Source organism: Apis florea, unplaced genomic scaffold, assembly GCF_048593485.1.
Source record: "Apis florea isolate Af1SG1 unplaced genomic scaffold, ASM4859348v1 contig_2272_pilon, whole genome shotgun sequence".
Classification (NCBI taxonomy): Eukaryota; Metazoa; Arthropoda; class Insecta; order Hymenoptera; family Apidae; genus Apis; species Apis florea.
Genome location: NW_028256549.1, coordinates 3,965,159 through 3,985,757, shown reverse-complemented (window position 1 = coordinate 3,985,757; position 20,599 = coordinate 3,965,159). Strand labels below are relative to the sequence as shown.

General features: G+C 41.2%; 2 protein-coding genes across 2 annotated transcripts in view; one reads left to right on the top strand and one right to left on the bottom strand.

Annotated features, from left to right (window-relative positions):
* Positions 1–157: 157 nt before the first annotated feature.
* The window catches only part of Ance-3 (angiotensin-converting enzyme Ance-3), a 42,558-nt gene continuing 22,116 nt past the window's right edge, over positions 158–20,599 (bottom strand). The window contains exons 11-13 of the mRNA XM_031918001.2: positions 14,227–14,367; positions 5,906–6,072; positions 158–1,893 (exon numbers count right to left, since the gene is read on the bottom strand). Coding sequence (XP_031773861.2) covers positions 1,745–1,893; positions 5,906–6,072; positions 14,227–14,367 — 457 coding nt within the window. The 3' untranslated portion in view covers positions 158–1,744. The remainder of the gene's footprint in view (positions 1,894–5,905; positions 6,073–14,226; positions 14,368–20,599) is intronic.
* Positions 18,040–20,194, top strand: LOC105736161 (uncharacterized). The gene is made up of 2 exons (XM_012489647.3): positions 18,040–18,192; positions 18,702–20,194. The coding sequence occupies exons 1-2, from the start codon at positions 18,181–18,183 to the stop codon at positions 19,767–19,769; spliced, it is 1,080 nt and encodes a 359-aa protein (XP_012345101.2). The 5' UTR covers positions 18,040–18,180; the 3' UTR covers positions 19,770–20,194.

The window sequence follows — 20,599 nt, the reverse complement described above, 5'->3', positions numbered from 1 at the left end:
AATGGGTTCCGGACGGCAGCAGGATCTCTTTGTGAATGGAAGAACAATAAAAGAAAAAAAGGAAAAAAAAAAGTATCGAAAATATCTCTTTTTTTCTTCGTGCGTGATATTTCGAACTTGTTCGGCTTGCAACATCCCTTATGAATCTGTAAATAACTCGGTGCTAAAAATTTATTTAAAGCTTATTTTAATAGTTTTGTGTTTACATTCTCTCTTATTATTTATACTCTCTCTCTCTCTCTCTTAAGAATGTTGTAAAAATAATTCGCCTTAACCCTTACCGTCGATACTTTCATAATTTTTCACCAATAAAATTCCATCGAATTTCTAAACTTCTTATAATTTTAAATCGACCTTTCAAATTATTAAATAAAAAAAAGAAAGTATTCAAATGATACCCGCGTATTCGCATAAGGGATTCGTTCGACGATCGATGTAAAACGCACATACTAACACTGTAAACGGATAATAATAATATAAATTTTTTTTTAGACTCATTGAAAATTGTAATGCGATAAATCGCGCGATCGTTAAAAAAAAAAAGCTTATCAATCACGACAGTGATTGTAGTATAGTGGAATTATCTTTAATGTAGTTTACAAATGTAATTACGGAAACGAGTTTATTTATTTCTTCGTTAATTCGATCTCCATTTCGATATCCAGCGGAGGTTCTTCTAGTATCCGAAGATTTATTATCGAATCTAATAGCAAACGAACATTGTTGTCATTTTAATATTACTTTTAGAGATATCCTCCCTTCTTCACGCTCTGAAATCACATTCGAGATGATTTGAGAAAAATGTGATTCGATGGATTACAAAATTTTATTACGATTTAAGAAAGAAGACACGGGATTTATAAAAAAATATTCCAAGTTTATCGAAATTATTCTTTTCGAACAATATAACAACGCAACAACAATCTCGTGTTTCTCGATCATTTCGAATGACTTCCATTTGTGTTTGATACCCGAGTATAATAAACTAATTTACGTATTTACAACCAAACGTGTTGTCAAGCTCAAGCTGTTAGCTCGAGCTTTCAGAGCTAAAAATAGCATCAACTCGTATCTGTCTCGAAGGCATAGCGGGACCGTTTTAACGACGAAGGATGTAAATCTCTTTGCCTTTATTAAACGAGGAGAGGTCGTGTCGCTTTTCAAGGTATGCGACACGAGAGCGACCCTTTCGACGCGCTGAAACGATTTATGCTCGCACGTGAGCTTAATTGCACGCGTGCTATTCCCACCTTATGAATCGCGGTTAAATAATGGATACTTGCAGTAATAACAATTATAACATTTCGCCGAAATTTCGTTTGATTCACATTTCTACGAGCAATTGCACTCTGATTCTTTCTTGTTCTCAAGCTTTGAGAAAAATTTGAGATGATTCTGAAACTCTTTATCGATGCACAAAAAATCGTTTACCTTTTTTCGAACAAATTTTTTTGCCTTTTCATGGAAAAAGCATTTTGTCCGATGATCGATTACATTGTCTCTACAATTGTAATATATAAATATATCTCTTTTCGAACGAGGAACATTCGCCTAAAAATCGCGTGATCTATTTATTATATTTTACAATATTTAACAAGGATCCTAACAAGTATTTTGGCGTTCTGTTTGGTTTCTGGTTGCTCCTGTATAAAAGTATCGATCGTTCTTGCCCGGATATCCTCCGGAGAAGAAGAAAAAAATATATCGATCTCTTGATCTCTTCACCGTTCCACAGATTTCATCCTTAACAAAGTAGCAAAATTGTGAACAGGATGGAAAAAATCGCTGGCAAAGTAGCTTTCGCGGTGGTGATCGAAACGCCGCCGTTGTAGAATCCGCTTCCATAGACCTGGAGGCCGGCGGTCTCGATGCTGCGCTTGCAGTAATCTCCGTCTGCAATCGTAATCCACGGTTTACACACGATCGTGAAACAGTCTGATTATGGTTATTGTTATTACGCCGATGAAAGAGCTGCGAGTGATATCCGTTCCGTTCGAGGGATCGTCGCTCCAGGCGATCCGGTGTAAATTGCAGGGATCGGGAAATGAGAGCAATAAAAAAGAATAAAGGATTGGGGGGAAACGATATGATTGTATATTATATTAAAAAAGATAAACAAAAAAAAAAAGAAAAGGAGCACAGAATTCAATTAGTTTTTAATCATCGAGACGATCCATCAGGCTTAACAAGAATTATACAGGACGTTTATTATACACATTCGTGGAATACTTTCTAAAGATCAAAATAATAAAAATTATAACTATTAAATTGTAAGCAATTTAACTTTTTTATTTCCTCTTTTTCCAGACGTATTCCCAAGAAATATATATATATATATAACATATATATACATATATATATACATATATATACATATATATACATATATATATATATATATATATATATATATATGATGCATAACATTGTAATAACATCCTGTATAATAAATCAAAGAGAAATAAATAACTGCAAGATATACATGTAAGTACATAAACTCGTGACAACTTTCTCAAGAACGTTCTTGCAAGTTGGCTTGTAATTGGACAATATTATAGATACGCATAGAAACACATAATTCTAATTAACCGTAACAGACCATCAATTATATCAAGTCTCAATTTACAATTATTTTAGTGGAGCAGCGGTTGCATAACGATCATTTACTTTATTTATTTCTCCGTCATAAAGGGAACACGACTCAACTCTCTCTCTCTCTCTCTCGGGTCTAAATCCGACAGATCTGAATCAATATCAATATACTATAAAATTTATATCGGTCACCAAACGGAGACCGAGGCGGTTGTAATGGGTTAAAGCGCAAGGAGAACGGGTCGCGGATAGATCGATAGATCATTCACGGGTGGAGGGCGAGGGAGAGGAGAACGAATCGTTCTAAAAAACCCAACCATCGAGATTAAGACGAAAAAAAGAAAAAAAAAATCTCGTCGAGGAAAGCAAAGTAAGTGGAACAGGTACCGTTTCCCCTTTCGAACCGTCGCGTGTTCTTTCGATTCCACGATGCATTATTTTCGTTCATCGACGATCAAGATTCTTCCATCGATTCCCATTAACCATTTGTTCAACCATTTTGCTTTAATCAAGCTAATTATTTGACGATTCGAATCGATTTCCGCGATTTCGCGCTCCAATTAACCAACCGCCCCAACCAGGATCTAAATAATCGATTTAAGCGAATTTACGTCACAGAGTTCCGATCACGGCTGGGTCGTAGACCGGCAAAAGGAAAAAAGAGGAAAGGATCGCGTAAAAAGATCGGTAAAAAAAGAATTCGCCGTGCGCGCGAAATGCTTTCTCCTTTGATACACGGTGGAAAGTGGCGTGTACGAAATCGAGAGGGTCGATTACGGTGTCGTTTCTTTCGAAGGAAATCGAGAGTCGACGGGGAAGGAAAGAGGAACGCATCGAGGTATGCCCGATCGACAGAGAAAAATTATACAATCGGCGCGTGCTCTTTCTCCTCGTAACGCGCACGGAGTCACGTACAGGTCTGCGCTTTCCATCGCGATCGCTTCTCGGAAACGGCTCGTTTTTCCTTCTAACCCGTCGTCGGCTAGGCGAGGCTGGCTTCTCCCGTTTCATCGATCTCTGCTTCGAAATCCGACCGATTTCCATTATCGAAGCTCGAACGATACTCATCTCGAGAGAGAAGCGGAGGAACGAGTGTGATCGAGAAATCGCGTTACACATACGTACAGGCAGATTCAGAAACACGTATCGATATTTACTTACTTAAGAATCTAAAAACTCTTTCTTTCTTTCTCTTTCGCATCGAGTACTCTGTGAAAAATAAAGTATTTCCTCGAATACGTGGTAAGTCAAATCCTTTTTTGTCTTTTCTTCGTATAAAATTTATACGAAACTTTTTGTTCACTTAGGTGTTAGGTGTAGTATTTCTCCAAGTAATGACACGTATCCCTGAATTAGCCTGTACGTTCGCGAGGCAAATTGACAGGTCTCGAGGTGCAACGTGGAATGGAAACGAGAGTAGAATCGTCGAACGTGTCTCACGATTCGATGCGTCTCTCTCCTTCTGCAAGACAACCATCCTTGTCCCTTCTTACGCAGCCCATGCTCGCCTTCTTTTCTCTTTCTACTCCGATTTCGCAATACGCCAGTCCCACGGGGCCACAACTTCACTAACCGTGGCATAATTGAACTCTGCCTCTTTACGATCCGTAACGCGGAAATAATCGTGACGCTTTCTGCTGCATGCGAAATTCCAGAAATATCTTTTCCCTCTCCGTGCACCGTGAATGGGCAAAATTTCGCGGTTCAAGTTAAAAATAACGCCGCTTCGATGATTTATTGCTCGAAACATCGAATAATTTTAACGAGTGATTATACTCCAACTAACTTTATTCGAAAATTTTAACTCCTTTTTCAACTCGGTCCTCCGATGGAGAACGGCGGGAAAATTATTATACTATCGAAGCGAACGTTGAACCACTTAAAACGAGAGAACGATCGAATGGCGTTGCGGACAAAATGCTTTCACGATTTAATCGGTCAGTACGTGGTCAGTCAAGAAGAGCGATCAATCAAAGTTACGATTCTCCATGTTAGATAATCGTCTGGATAATTAATAACCCATCAACCGCGAAACCATCTCGTGCATTCTTTCTTTTAGCTAATATTTCTCTAACGTTTATATGCGGTACATTACCGGTAAAAAGTTCGAAACCACTTTTCTTACAATCTTTTTGATTAATTTTTTCCTTTCTTTTTTTTTAGCAAATCAAATATCAGCGATTACGATCATAATTTAAACTTTTTACACGTAGATTTTCCCGCGCTTAATTAAAGTTTTAATTTTCGCGAAACATTCTTTGATGATTGCGAATTTTTGGACGATAGTGTAGCCCAATTCTATTCTAAACCGTTCGGCCAATTTGGCAACAGGCTCCACACTCTGCAAGATATAACGTCAGGCAATCCCGATAATTTCGCCCCGGATTACGGATCGTAATTCAGCCGAATGTCGTCACACGATGAATATTTGTAGCGCTCCCAACGGTAACTGGCACGTGGGAACTGCAACCTTCAATCTGTTACGGTAGGAAATTGCATAATTTGTAACAAGTTACGATGAAAGGAACCGGGTAGCTGGCGCGTACCCGTGTATCGATCGTGGCCTGTCGCGTGAATCGGTTCCTTGTTTCTGACCACTTGTATGCAGGAAGAAAGAAAAGGAGAATCGAATAAAAGGAATGTAGAGAGAAAGAAAAAGAAAAAAATCCGCGAAACGTACACCTGAATGCGGAATCGAAAGGCCAACGAGCCTTATCGAATAAATGTAAGGAAGTGTGAAATTTAACGATCGTTCTCGATTACCCATCTTCGATAATTCAATCATTTCGAATATCAACATTGTCTACGCACATTTCCGTATCTTCTTATGTAATATATCTTTGTTGCTAGAATCGGGTAACACGTTCTCTTCGTTTCGATATTAGTGTATTTCGATATCTACTTGTATAGCTACTTGTGTATTTTTCTTTTTTATCAAATTTAATCGTCGATAGACTGTTGATATTACGTTGATATTGCAAAATAGGATTGGAAAACATTGGAGATTTCTAAGAATGATGATTTTTTTTTTTAGACGACACTTGGGAAGAAAATCTCTTTAAGAACATCACGAAAAGAAGAAGAAGATCCTTCTTCCAGCGAATGATTTTTCCAGCACTCACCTTCATCCCCATCACATGGTAATAGAAAATTGCAGAAGTTCATTCAAATGTTGGAAAAAATATCTTGCAAGAATCTGATTTATATCTTCGAGAGCATTTATACGACACGTTTACAAATTACACGTAACGAGGGATGGAAATATGGACGAATGAAAGTACAAGTTAGCCGAGAAAAGGAGATATGTTCTTACCGTAAGACCATCCGACCACGTCACCGGTCCTCAAGTTTTCCGTTCTCAGCCAATCTTCGAGGGGCCTGAAGTATTCTCTGAGGGCAGTCGCGTCCAATTTGTCCTCGCCGATGGCTTCCCCAAGCGTCTCCTGCCAAGGCACCGAGGAGCCCCTCTCCATGATTTTTCTGCGAACAACAACATTGCACTTTTCCACGGAATGGAACGCGGGAAAATGGGTTCGCGAGAAAGGAAAACGCAACATCACCGCGGAGACTAAAGCTCGTTGCTTTGTCGCTGTTCAACGGAGATTATTGCTCGTCGCTTTCTCGAGGGATTGTCGATTGCGACAAACGGCGCGGAAAAAAAAAAACATAATGGCGCGCGATTCGAAAAATCGAGGGCGAGGAAAATCACGCGTATTGAATTGTGGGACGAGAGAAAAATAACGAACGCGTAACGAGCCTTTCTTTCCACTGCATTAATTAGACTATCTTTGGCAATCAGCCCCGCTTTGAATCCGCTCGAAACGCGTTCGATTGCCGCTCGCTCGATTTCACGATGGGTGTGCAACACAACTTTTGCTCGTTCATATGAGTTACGGCGTCGAATTAATTCTGCCTCGTGCAACAATGTGCCAAGAAACGGCGGGAAAAACAACCACCGGCGGTGGTGCAACGTGGAGGCCGAGATATGAGTTTTAAGGGTTTGAAAAAATTCTTCGTGAGAGGAATTTTTTAAAAAGAAAAAGAAAAAAAAAAGTTTCGAGACAATCGGAGATTAGTTGTGATTTTGTCTACTCTTTTCCAGTATTAATTCGCACCGCGTGACTTTATCGAAATCGATCGTGACGTGTCCATAACAGTTCAGAGTAATAATCTCGTTCCCTTTATGGATTATCCGTGATTTAATCTTACCCGTTTCCACTTCTGAGTTCTTTGCTTTCGACGATCGTTACAATCATTATTGTGGAGAACTTTATGTATGTCATTCCTGAGTAAGTCTGTTAACTATTCCTATCGTCAGACGACTCGGAATTTCAGATCCTCGTAATTTTCCATATATACAAAATATACGTTCGATCTTTAATAAAATTCGATATATTTCCTCGTCAAAACTACTTCTTCTTGCGACACCGAATAAACCACGTTCTCCACGACTATCGACACAATGGCCAACAGGAGAAAGATTATGAGCCGAAAAAGACAATCTCAGATATCCATTTAAATACAATGGGTGGAAATATCGAGAAGAAATCCTGTCGATGGATCGAAATATCTTCCTTGCGGCATTGCCAGCTACCTGTACCCGAGAGAGAGAGAGAGAGAGAGAGAGACTCGAGTGAACTTTTTCTTCGAGAGAACCGTTAAGAAAAGAAAAATCGTCATCCAATCGAGTTACGTGATCAGGGGAGAGTTTCGTTGTTATTCGAGCTTCTCTCGTCCAATTCCTTTCCTGCTTCCTTTGCCGATCCGAGACAGGCGATACACGCTCTCGTCGTAATTCTGGTTGCCCCGATACACGACTACAACGTTACATAAAACCAGCTTAATCTACCGTAAGGGGGGATTTGTTCGACCGATGGCGGCCTTTCCACAGATGAATCGAGATATTTCTTGCGTAACAGGGTGGATCGAGTATCCATGGTGCGTGGAAGCTCGCACGATTTTACCTAAACTCGTGGCCGTTCTCGCGAACCACCGAAACCACGGATCGACGGATGAGATCGAGGAAGCGCGATTCAATCGCGAGAAAGTAAAATCGAGAAATGAAATTGTTTCCAGAGGAAATGGAAATAATCGTGGCTGGCTGCTTCGAAGAGGAGGCTTCGAATAACGAGCAATGCGAATAATATAATTTTGGCGAAAAACGCAAGAAGTGGAAAGCGTGTGGAAAGCGTCGATTTCACGAAAGTGAAAAGTCGCGACGTCAGCCTCGGTGATATAACAACTTTTTTTTTTTTTTTTTTTTTTTGGAAAGCGATTCGGATTGCAGGTCACGCGCGGCTTCCGGTTCCTTCGAGAGCAGGCCACGCCTCCCGTGGGAATCGACGAGCAAAAATATTTCGGTATTGCCCCCCGGTACTGCAATTTGTTTCGATCTCACAATTTCCGCTCATAACGAAATCCTTTCCACTTTCCTGTCTCCCGACCTACCCACATTTCGCAATGTACTCGGGATGCTGGCTCTACTTCTATTTAACACGTCGCTCATTGAATCATGCTCGTAGATTCCTAGATCCTAGATCCATCCTAGATACTGGATAATGGAAAATTTCCAAAGTCAATTTTAAACTCGTCACCTTGCTCTCGATAAAAACGAAGTTAAACGAAATTATGACTCGTTCGGGATCGAGTCGATTAGGTAAATTAGAGAAAAAAGAAAGAAAGAAAAAAAGAGCACTTCGCAACGCGTCTAGGTTTCCAAGAATTCTCGCTCTTGGTGTTGCCATAGCGATATCGATCCTTGGAAATTTGATGAAGGGTTTTCCGGATTACTCGAGAGCATATTCCTTTCAAGCCTCGACCAAGCAACACTCCTCCGTCTTCTCCAATTTGAACCGGCGGCCACCATTGTTTTCCCAATGAGGATCCCACAACCAATCACTTTCATTCTCCTTCTCGTCGTGAAATCGAGTCACGAGTCTCGCTACCGTTGTTCTACCGTCGTTTTAAGGGTTGAACCGTGACACCGTGGTGTGGGAAACGCGTGTCATTTGGCCAAGGATTATCGGATACGGAAACGAATGGAAAAATTGAACATTTTTGAGAGAATCGTTTATGAAAAAAATCTTGAGAGAAAAGGGAAGCGATAAGTGGAATTTCGAATTTGGGAAACGTTGGTGACATTTTTCAGAAGTGAAAGGAAATGCTTGAAAATAAATTGGAAACGTGAATAACCGTTTTAATTTATACCGTAAGCTAAAATGATTATTTTTGAACAAATTAATTAATGTAGAAACGGAGCGTTTCAATTAAGAAATACACGTTGAACTTGATCCCATCACCGAGGCAGAATGTTTTCGTTGTTATTGGAAAATGGTTTTCGCACGGCGGCCACGACCGGTTGCTCAACCCGAGGCGCTTTCGAAACGCGATGCACCGGTGCCAAGGACGAATCATCCATTTGCATAAATTTCAATCGATTTCTGTTTAATCAGATTCGTCGATCGACCGTGGAGTTGTGTAATTGGACGGAATCGGTCGGTCCCGTTTGTAATCCCTGAATTTTAATAATCGTAAAATGCAGCTACGATTTCTCGGCGTGTTCCGTAACGTGGCCGAGTGTGAATTACGCGCAAGTAATTTGTAATGCGAAAGAACTTTGTTTTTATGAACTGGTCACGGGGAAACAAGCGCGTAACGAGGTTTTCCTATATATAATAAAACACATATTTCTACTCTTTGATGTTTCTTTCAGAAATAATAAGAATCCACGAAACGTTTTCTCTGAAATATTAAATATAATAGATATCCGGTTACTGTATGTGATGCATTCCGCTCGTACGTGATAAACCAAGTTTCACTGTGTGTACAAGTAATTCAGTGATATTTATGTACATTCGGTGTTTCACGCTCGTATAAATAATCTCGTTCCTCGATCGGATAATTACGGTTGTCGCGATTATTATCGTCATTAATAAACATGTAAAAAGACATGGTTAAAATTATCGTTACGCTTTACGTAATAGGAGGGACGAGTATAATATCAAAAATACCTGTTCTCTTCACCCAATTACTCTCTCATCATCCGAACTCGAGCAAATTCTCGTTCGCAAATTGCGCACGCGAAATCGCTTTAATGCTTCTCGAACAACTTTCCACAATTAAAAAAAAAAAAAAAAAGAAAGGAAAAGAAAAGAAAAATAAATAAATAAAATTTCTATCCATCATCGAATTTCAAACGAGTCATAATAGGATAAGTTTTCAGGAAGTGAAGAAATCCTTTCCTGAAATATATATATATATATCGGCTCTTTTTCAATCTTCCTCTTCTATTTCTTGCAGACGAGAATAAAATTACAAAACGGAAGTGGAACGGGTAACGAGGCTCACCGCGCCAGTTTCTTCGTGCAACTGCGTGTACGAGACACGCGCGTGTTTTTACGCGGCTGCAATCGGTTTCGTAACTGCGTCCGCAAACGCGAGAGATCGTCCTTCGGTTACAGGAAGTCGGGTCTTTGGACTATCGCCCGGCTGATTTATCGAACGAAATGGCGCCATAGATGCATCGAATATTCCTCCTTTTTTTTTTTCATAAGAGAGGGAGAGAGAGAGAGAACGATTTTCCTCTCTCTCGCGAAAGAAAAAAGCTTGCGATTAAAAATGAAAATTAGCAGCTTATTCTTCACGAGCTTTTTTTCAAAAAGAAGAATCGAAGGTGCGCGTGGACAAGAATAATGAATTTCGATAGAAATGCTTACGAAATGTAGAAGCGAAGCTGAAAGTGGGAAAAATAAAAATGTTGGAACGGAAATAATCGGAAATTGATTGAAACTCGAACGATCCATCTTCTTCGAAAACGTAGTGTTCTGGTTGCGCAATCAGTTTAAGAGTAAAATTTCATAATCGAGCGGAGTATGCGCAGTTAAGCTACTGCTAAATGGATAATTTCTTCGTGGCAGAAATCAGTTGCAGATTCTCCCAAGCGATAGAGGCGATTTATTATCGCTGGTTTCATGTACTGACAGTTGCATCGGCTTTAATTGCTCGTTCCTCGGATATTTCTTCATTTCGCCGCTCACGAGGAAACGAAAGCTGCCGCGTGCCGTCGTTTAAGTTTCTGATGTTTCCATTTAAGTATCGAATCGCGAAAAAAAAAAAAAGAAAGAAAGAAAGAAAGAAAAAAATTTGGAACGTTTTATTGAATTTTTAAAGAATCTTTTAAAGAATCGGTAGATGTATCGTGTCTACAAGTTGTCGTTAATCATTTACAATAAACTTGTACAATATTACTTTCGCGATGAATCACGGTTTAACGATTAAAAAATATCAGAATTCAGAGGGGAAGATATTTGATTAAAATTCAAAATTGATAGGAACGGATGGACAAGTCAAGGAACGAATTGGCAATGAAATTGGCCAAGGCGAACAAAGCTTTTCCTCCCGTTGACCCAGATTACGTTGACTACCGGAGATTGTTAAGGGATCGGATCGCCGCAAGATCGATATAATAGCTCTTTTCCGATTGTATCTTCCACGCGATATCTTCGACCTCTGTGCACACCCACGCGCCTCACATCAGACGAGAAATTTCTTTTTCAGACTTTTCCAAGAGTATTCCTCGTTTCGTTCTTCGACCAAGCTTGAAAATATTTCCTCGTTATCGATCGTATCCGATATTGCTCGTCTTATCAGAAAATTTGAATCTGTCCATTGAACATTCCGATATTGCTTTTAATCCAATAATTTAATAAAAGAATATATATATATATAAAGAATTTCGATTTTGAGTATACGGATAATCCGATGTTACTTTTTAATTTATATAATACAAGTTTCTCTATAAGGGTTTTTTTTTATTCGAAAAATACATGGAATATCTTTTGTATCGTTAAACGAATTGATGTATATTGAGTGTCCCGAGTGATTTACAACTTATGAATTCTTACACGCATGGATTCGTATGCGGTTTTTCTTGTGCCACCTCTTGTGACGGGGTCTTCGTTTAACAAATGTCCCATCTGGTCTATTTGTTCGTTGTTCGTCCGCGAGGTGAGTGAAAGTGCTCGAGCGCGTAATTGATTAACAATTACAAACGAGATTCCTATGATATTTTATTTTTCTTATTTTCTACAGAGAAACTTATTTTTCTACGGATCAATCTCTGTAGATTAATTACTGGAATTTTTTTGACAGAATTTCTAAGAATTAAAAAAAAGAAAAGAAAAAGGTATCGATAAAATTCGAAAATTTCTCGAGTCGAAGATAGTATTGATTTTTTCACACGTAACAGCCTACACGAGCAAATAATATATCACTTTCAAATATAGTTGAAATCTATAGTGACCTACTCTTGAAGACAGAGAAAGAGAGAAATTTAATTTTGCTATTTTTTTTTTTTTTTTTTCATTATAACGATAAAAAATACGAGTTCCGAAATTCGATCAATTCTCGTATCAATCGATTTATACATATATCTCTTATTAACCGTCTCCCCATTTTACAAAATACTTTATTCCTTCGAGTTTTTTTTCAGGGTTAATGTGACCGTTTGCAACATCGAAGGTACGATATTGTATGGTAACATAATTCGCGAGAAATTGAAGTAGCCGATAATATCACACGGATGACACGACGATTTTTCAACTCTCGCGTATAAGTTTTTCGCAATCGATCGTTCGTTCACGTAAGCGATCCACGACGCAATTTTAATAGGGCTGTTCCGTGTAAGATTCTATCCTCATCGCTGTTTATTTAACAAAGATTACGGAATTCCAGATATCTCTTTCTCTTCTCGTTTCGTCATCTTTGACGAATTTCGGGGAATAGAAATAGGAATAAACAAGTTTTACAATTTTGTAACTTTTGTATGGTGCTTGTAAGAGATTCAAACGATAATAATTAATCGATCGTCGAATAATTTTAAAATTAATTTTAAAATTATCGTCGAATTATGAAAAATTGATCGTTAAATTATATTAATTTTTAATCGCGAGAGAAGAGGATATTCGAATATCCACGATTAAAAGTGTCCATGCGTGTGGAAAATTTTTGGCGTCAGCTTTGAATTTTAATCAGGTCAGAACGTTTTCGGCGACAGATTCTTCGCCGATCTGTCCGCGCGTCTGATTTAACCGGGTAAATTCTTTTCAGACTACGATCGAGAAAAATTAGGAAAATAACAGTCGAATTCAACTACTTTTGAATATATTTCGCGCAAAGTATTCTTCGTTTCATTACGTTGGAAAATATTTAATGAGGGAATATTCGAATGTTTGGAATCGAATTCTTTTCCCAATTTAAATATTCAACGAAACGAAACTGTTCTTTTCCCTATCCCCTCGATGCAATCTCGGGATTACACGCGTCAAATATTTTTCCCATCCGCTGTTATGGTCTCGGTAAATTTACAACCGGGCTTGTTATTAAATCGGCGTAAAAATATTTTAAAAGATATTCCTTTCCTTTCGGAATTCGCCAACTGGTAAAAAGCAAACATCATTTTCTCCTTCACGTGAACCATAACTTAGAAATGTATTATCTAACGTTCGATATCGATAAAAGCAATGCAGAAGAAATGTTCGTTTCTTAAATTATCACAGGGTGGGTCGTCTCGTGACTCTATTTCAAATAAATCGTAAATTATTACTTTTTATGAAATGTCTTTTCGCGTCACAATTTTTACAAAATCCAAGTTAATATATAATCCCTTCTAAATAATAATATCTTTTACCAAGAATGACTTAGTTAATTTTTATCACAAAAAATAACAACAATTTATATATAGCGATATAATGGAATCATTTCATTCAATCCATTACGTATCGAAATGTCTATTCGTAAGAAAAAAAAAAAAAAAGAATTATATTCCTTCTCTTCAATGCAATTTTCGTACGAAAAAGTCTTTCACGAGGCGAACAATTTACATAATATCTCGAGACGATCCGCGACACATTATACACAACCGTAACATCTTAAAGTGATCCATCGATGACCATCAAGACACATCGAGAAGGGAAAGTATTTCGCTTGTTTGCGAAATCGGAATTTTTTCTATCGATTATTTAATCGTTATATCGCCGAACTTGTGGACTTTCTATGAACGAGGAGGCCGCGTCCAAACTGGTACTAATGGATTATTCAGATTCGTTAACAGGGATCCTCGAGAATTTCGTTCGCAGACACTTTTCGTGCCGTTTCCTCGTCAATCCCGTTACTCCCCCCTCTTCTCACCACTCCGTATTTTCTGCATTTTTCGCCGAGACCGGACGTTAAAGCCAACGTTTTCGTTGATTCGTTATTCGCGATGGAGGAGAAACAATTACACGGTTCGGCGTGTATTTATCATGTCGTTGAGAAAGTGGTTCGCTTTTCGTTATAAGGTTATAACGACGAGTTATAATGACGAGTCGGTTCGAAATATTTCTGGAGCTCGCGACTTTTTACGAGAAATTATACAAGGTTTTGGTTTTACCTCTTACCTAACAACTTGCGATCCAACACGCACGTTTTCTTGTACACGATTCAAGGATTTCTCGCTTTCGTGAATCTCCGACGGAATTGTAAAAATTTTGTTCACGTATCAATAAATCAATATTTCATTCACAAATGATCTATTAAAATTTAATCAAGTATCGTTTAATTAAATATCAACGATGTATTTAATTTGCCAAAACTCACCCTAAAATTCTTCCAGCTTCCGGGCTCCTGTAAAAGTCGCACCTGTGCAGAGGCCTCCTAAAATCGTCCACGCTCCTTTGTCCAGCGGCCTGACACAGCGCGCGATACAGTTGGAACTGGAGAACCCCTGCCACGAAATTCCTGTAAAATACAAGCGAAGTTGTGAATTTCTCGTATTCGATTTCCACGCGCATCAACGATACATGTATCGTGCATCGATCAAATTCGCATTTTCGAGAAACACGGCGATCGAAAATTTAAATAATCGAGAAGAGGGGAAAAATCGAACGATCGTTTGACGAGGATCTTTTCGAAGAAACGGCGCGAGACATGTCATCTCAATCGTCAAGGTCAGTGTCAACGAGGTCGCTATTCGCGATTCCTTTCAACGGGAGGTCGCGCTCGTTCCTCCTCCTCTTAGGATAGATCTTCTCCTCCGAGAAAGGTAACACGATGAAAGCGAGGAGGGAGGGGAAGTTGGAAACGAGACTCTTCATCACGAAGACGACCTTTACGTAATAAACGCGAGGATCATTCTTTCTGGATCTGGTTGTTGTTGTTGTTGTTCGCTCGCCCCAGAAGTTCGTCAACTTTCAACATCTGGAAGAAAGGGGCCCTAGCCTCTTGGAAAATCAGATTCTCGACAGGAGGAGCCGTTCGATAGTTTCATAACGAGCGTAATTACACGCCGTGGCTCGCCTCTTTTATGACCGAGATTCCCCTCCTCCTCCTCGTTTTCGCTTTCGCGCGACATCACTTTCATCGATGATTCGCTTTATTTTAATATCTCGGAGAAATATCTCTCTCCTCCTCTGACTTATATCGAATCGTTTTATTTTTCTCGCTGATCAACAGCTTTCAACTCGCCGCCGAAAATTTCTACATCGATATAAATAATATTCTCGTACAAATCGAACGATTGTAGCTATCTTTCTTCCTCGTTTTTTAAATCTACGCGATCAATCGAGTCAAATCTCTTGGATCAATATCAATTTTTCGATAAAGTTATTCTTAACACGATCGATACGTGGTTAAGAATTTATTGTACGCACACTGTGCAGGTCGAAAGGAACAACTTTTGAAAATTTCTTTTTACAAATAAATTGCATACGTAAAAATTTATCGACTGGACATGGCGTGATCCGCACAAGTTACGAAACTTGAGGAGAATTATAATAAAATTCTGTTCTATTAAACTATACTACATTTCCGATTTCCATCTTTGAATCTGTCTTAAGCTGTATCTCTTGCACGGTTGATGCAAATGCATTTGATGAGTTTCTATAAATGTTTATGCGAGGCGTTAAATCGCTGTCCGCCTCCGTTCGTCTCCTTCTCATCTCACACGCGAGGTTGACATTATTAATCAAGAATAATGAAATAAAGTAAAGGATAACACGCGGGATAACAAGAATTTTACATTGCTACGCCTCTATAAAAGATCGGATAAAAGATCGAAATTTAACGCCGAAAAACAAGGAGGCAGTGGAGGGACGTACGTTCAGGAGAGGCATACTTGAAAGCATCGAAAAATGATTGAATGAAATCGATCGTTATCACGCTTACGAACGTGACCAAGAAAGGTGAAATTGAACGAAAGGATAAAAAGTCTCTGCGCGGAGAGATTACCTAGCCGTATAGAATACTCGTATCCCGGCGAATCTTTATCGATTGACCTTTGAATTCTACCCACGTGGCTAACTGAGATAAAAATCCAAGCCTCTAAGAATCGAAGATAGAGGTATTATCCGCTGTCCAAGGTAATGAAAATGAGTTAGACCGGTGGAATGGAAGGAGAGAAGAAACCTTCACTGTGAATGATTGGATTCAACGCGTATCCTTCGTTTCAGAAAAAAATCGAAACATGTACCAAAGTTTAATATCGTAGTTGGAGAATCGTAAAATTTTGATCTTTAGTATTTCTCTCCCGTTAGATATAATATTTTAATCGACATCGCCACGATTCCCACTTTCGAATCTTATCCTTGTATATCGACTTTTTCAATCATCGTCCATCTTCGCACGTACGAGGGGATTAGCTATACTTGATACTTATTATTAAACCAGAATTGCACAATATGCTTGTCCGAAGAAGAAGCATCTCGGATTCAGCGCGGATAATTTAGTTAATCGATACTTTTTATACCTTGTTATCGATCGATTACCTACTAATTTTCCACCATCTAATTCGATAATTTTTTACGAAATTTACGTATGCAGAGCATAATTATTATATACGTAGATTATACTGAGTTTTTTTCTAGAAATTGTTTTTTAATGACTCACCTCACCTATTATATATAAAAAAGATTGGAGATTCGTTTCATCCTCTCGAAAAGAAGAAGAAGAAGAAGAAAAAAAAGAAACTTTTATCAGTCATACGCATCCAATACATTTTAACAAAAATATTGATTAAAATTCTTTCGCACAAACGCACGGATTCCTTATTTAAAAACTTGGAAGATAGAAAGGAAAAATTATAACTAATAAATAAAGTATGGTACTGGTACGGACAATACGGACCACTACGATACGAACGAATAATCAACTCGTTCGCCTTCCAACAGGTTCGTAAAAGCATCGCCAGTCATCAGTTTCCCCGATCGTATCGCCACGCACCCATTACATAACGATCTCTCGTGTGGAAATCGAATAAACATCGATCCACATTACATTAGAGCGTTTCCAGTAAGAGCAAGAGTGAGGCCGCGACGTGAGAACGACGCAAGAAAACGGAACCGGGCTGGAAAAAGAGAGGGGAAATCGTGACGTAGGACCGACCGCGTGTCTCATGAAAGGGAGCAATCGTGGTTGCACCCACGAGAGATAGATTGACGGCGGATAAATCCTTGCGGGTGAGCAGCTACGGGCGTAACCGTCCAGGTTGCCTCTCTCGGTCGAGAGAGGAAGGGCGGAACGGCGCAACAAGGGAAGGAAGGGAAGAGGATCGATCCAAAGATTATCGTGCAACGATTATCGCCAACGGCCATGAAAGGGGGAAAAAAAAAGAAAAGAAAAAGTTGCGAGAATTCGAAATCGCTTGCGAGAAATCGCCAACAAATCGATTCGAATATCGCTAACTGTTGTTATGTTATGTTCCATCATCCTCGAGGAATCGATCGTGGTTTAGGAAGGGTTGGGTCGAGGGAAATGCACGGTGTAGTGAAAATAGAGAGATATTTTTCAACGCGTCAACAGGTTGGAATGTGAGTTACGCGCAGTCGGAAGTTGAGGTTGCAAAGAAAGGTAGGAAGGAGATTTTTTTGTGTGCAACATTTGACACGTTAGATTTTCCTCTTATTCTTCTTCTCTCCATCCTTTAACGAACCCTTCAATCCTCCACTTATCCCTTTTAGAGCGACTAATTACTTAAAAAAAAAAAAAAAATGAAATAAACGAGACTCGAAATTTAGAATCTCCTCTGACGGCGGCAAGCGTGAAGCGTTTCGAAAAGACGTTTCGCGACATCGTTCGGAAGGATCCGAACACGCGTATCCCAAAGAAAAACCTAAAAAAAAAAAAAAAAAAAGAAAAAACCGTGTATCCGAAAAAATGAAAATAGAGGCAAAGTTGGAAGGTGTTGTCTAGCGGTGGAAACGACTGACGAACGGCACATCGGGGGGATACCAGATATCCGCATAACAGCGGGACCAAAGGAAGGTAGGGGAGGGAGGGAAGGGATCCGTGGTAACGAAGAAGAAAACGAAACCGTTGGCCAAGGAGAGGGACGTTTTCGAGAGGCGTGGGGAGGCGAGTCGTGCGTCTCCCAAAGGGGAGTGGTAGCACGGCCGATCGTGGTCGTTCTACGCGAACAAAGAGGTGTAACGTGGGGGGTACGGCGTGTCGGGCCCGGGTGGCGAAGGCGAAAGTATGCCGCGTATATAAGGCGACGAAGCAACGGCAATCAGCATCCAGTTCACTTCTGGACGCACCTGGAATATCTCGAGAGCAAAAATGAGAGTCCTGGTACGTGGTTACGCGGAGAAGGAAACGCCGCCCGTTGAAACCGGAACACAACGACGCACGGTCTGCGAGCAGTGACGAGACCAAAAAGAGAACCGCGTTTTGCGCACCGCAAGTGAATGATTTTCGTCGAGCTGTCAGTGACGATCGATAGAGTTGTCCGCGTCGGGCAGTTTGTCACTTGTCCTTCCCGAAACGAGATCCAAAAAAAAAAAACGTACAATCCGTATAATCTCGGGGTATCCTTCGACTCGAAGTCGATCGAAGTGATTGACTATCCCAGGTAGACTAAACTCGTATGAGTTGGATACCTGGTGAAATCGGTGGATCGAAAACCATCGATTTTTTTTTGCTATATATATTCTATTGGATATATATAGGGATTTTTGGTCTCGAAAATGGCGAGCACGATCCGTTTTCAACCGGTTTCAACAACGGAGATTTCGCTCTCGTTTTCCGAAGGGTCGGTCCACCAGAACGAGAGACGCTAACGATTCGACGTGGTTTTCCAGGTCTACGCAACGGCGATAGCTCTGCTGGTTACATCGGCACGGGCCGGCGAGGAGGAGAAGGCGGCTGAGAAAGCGGAGGCCGAGGTGGAGGACAACAAATCGACGAAGAAACAAGAGAAACGCGGCCTGTTGGGGCTTGGCTACGGGTACAGTTACGACGGTGGCTACGACATCGGGATCGCAGGGCACGGCGGCGGCCTGGAATTGGGCGACGCGTACGGCGGTGGTTACATCGACGGCCACGGTGTACACGAGCACGTCAAGGCCGTGACAGTGGTGAAGAACGTTGCCGTCCCGTACCCGGTCGAGAAGCCTGTCCCCTATCCCGTGGAGAAACACGTGCCCTACCCCGTCAAGGTTCCGGTACCCCAGCCATACCCGGTCGAGAAGCCATATCCGGTCAAGGTTCTCGTCAAGGTTCCGGTCCACGTGCCCCAACCGTACCCCGTGGAGAAAAAGGTCCCGTACCCGGTCCACGTGCCCGTAGACCGCCCCTACCCCGTCAAAGTCTTGGTACCGCAACCCTACCCGGTGGAGAAGCACGTGCCCTACCCCGTCAAGGTACCGGTCCCCCAACCGTACCCGGTCGAGAAGCCAGTCCCGGTCCCGGTCAAAGTCCCGGTCCACGTGCCAGCCCCGTATCCCGTGGAAAAATTGGTCCCAGTCAAGGTGCCCGTCGACCGCCCGATCCACATACCCGTGCCCAAACCGTACCCGGTGCACATCGAGAAGCCGGTCCCCTACCCGGTCGAGAAACCGGTGCCGGTCGCGGTCAAAGTGCCGGTCGACAGACCGTACCCGGTTCCGGTCGAGAAGCCTGTCGCCGTGCCGGTGAAGGTGCCGATCCCGCAGCCGTATCCGGTCGAGAAGCCGGTCCCTTACCCGGTCGAGAAGCCCGTTCCTTACGAGGTTAAGATTCCAGTGGACAGACCGTACCCGGTCCATATCGAGAAACCGGTCCCCTACCCGGTCGAGAAGCCTGTTCCGGTCCCGGTCAAAGTGCCGGTCGCGGTTCCGGTGCATCACGGTTACCACAGCGACTGGGTGGGTCACGGTGGTTATCATTAAATCGGGATCGTAAGGTTGGAATCACGTGAATCGGGCGGCATCGGGCAAATGGACGGAGCAGTTTCAGGCAACACAGGAGAGAGGATGAAAGGGAACGGAAAAAGGATGGTATTGGATGGCACGCGTCGATCCACGCACGCACGCGCACACGTATCTTTTTCTTGTACCTGGATCGCGACTGGGGTGGACTTCCGGTAACGAACACGTCGTACCAGAGGCCGGTCCCTCCGAGGTCGATCGTATATCGAGCCCCGCAACACGGCGACGCGCGTCACGAAGAGGCGGATTCTAATACGATGATGCCCATCTTTGGTGATCTTCGTTCGATCGAACAGCTCGCTTATCTCATCTTTCTTTTTCTACCCAAATAGCAGAATATATGTATTTTTATACGAATTATAAATATTAATAACGTAATAAGAATATTCAATCGCTTTCTCTCTCTCTCGCTCTGACCTTCCTTCGCTATTCCCTTCGACCACGTCGTCATCACCACGTTCCATAAATTTTCCACTTTCGTTTTCTTCATGCTCGGCTCTCACCGATATTCCTCCGTTCCTACGTTCCTAGTCATTAACCGTTCTATAACCGATATTTATCACCGACCTCGTTCCTCGTTCTCGTTCACCGATCAACGCGACAATCGTCAATTTTGCAAAGTCGGAACGCGTATTCGCGATGCGTGTGCCGTTCACGATCCAATGCTCGCTTTCGGTAGGTTTCACTTCTTTCGTTAGAAACTTTCGATAACTCGACGTTTTGGCTACGAATATCGCTCGCTCTACCAAAAAAAGAGCATCGGTGTTGTATCGGCGACACGCGACAAATCG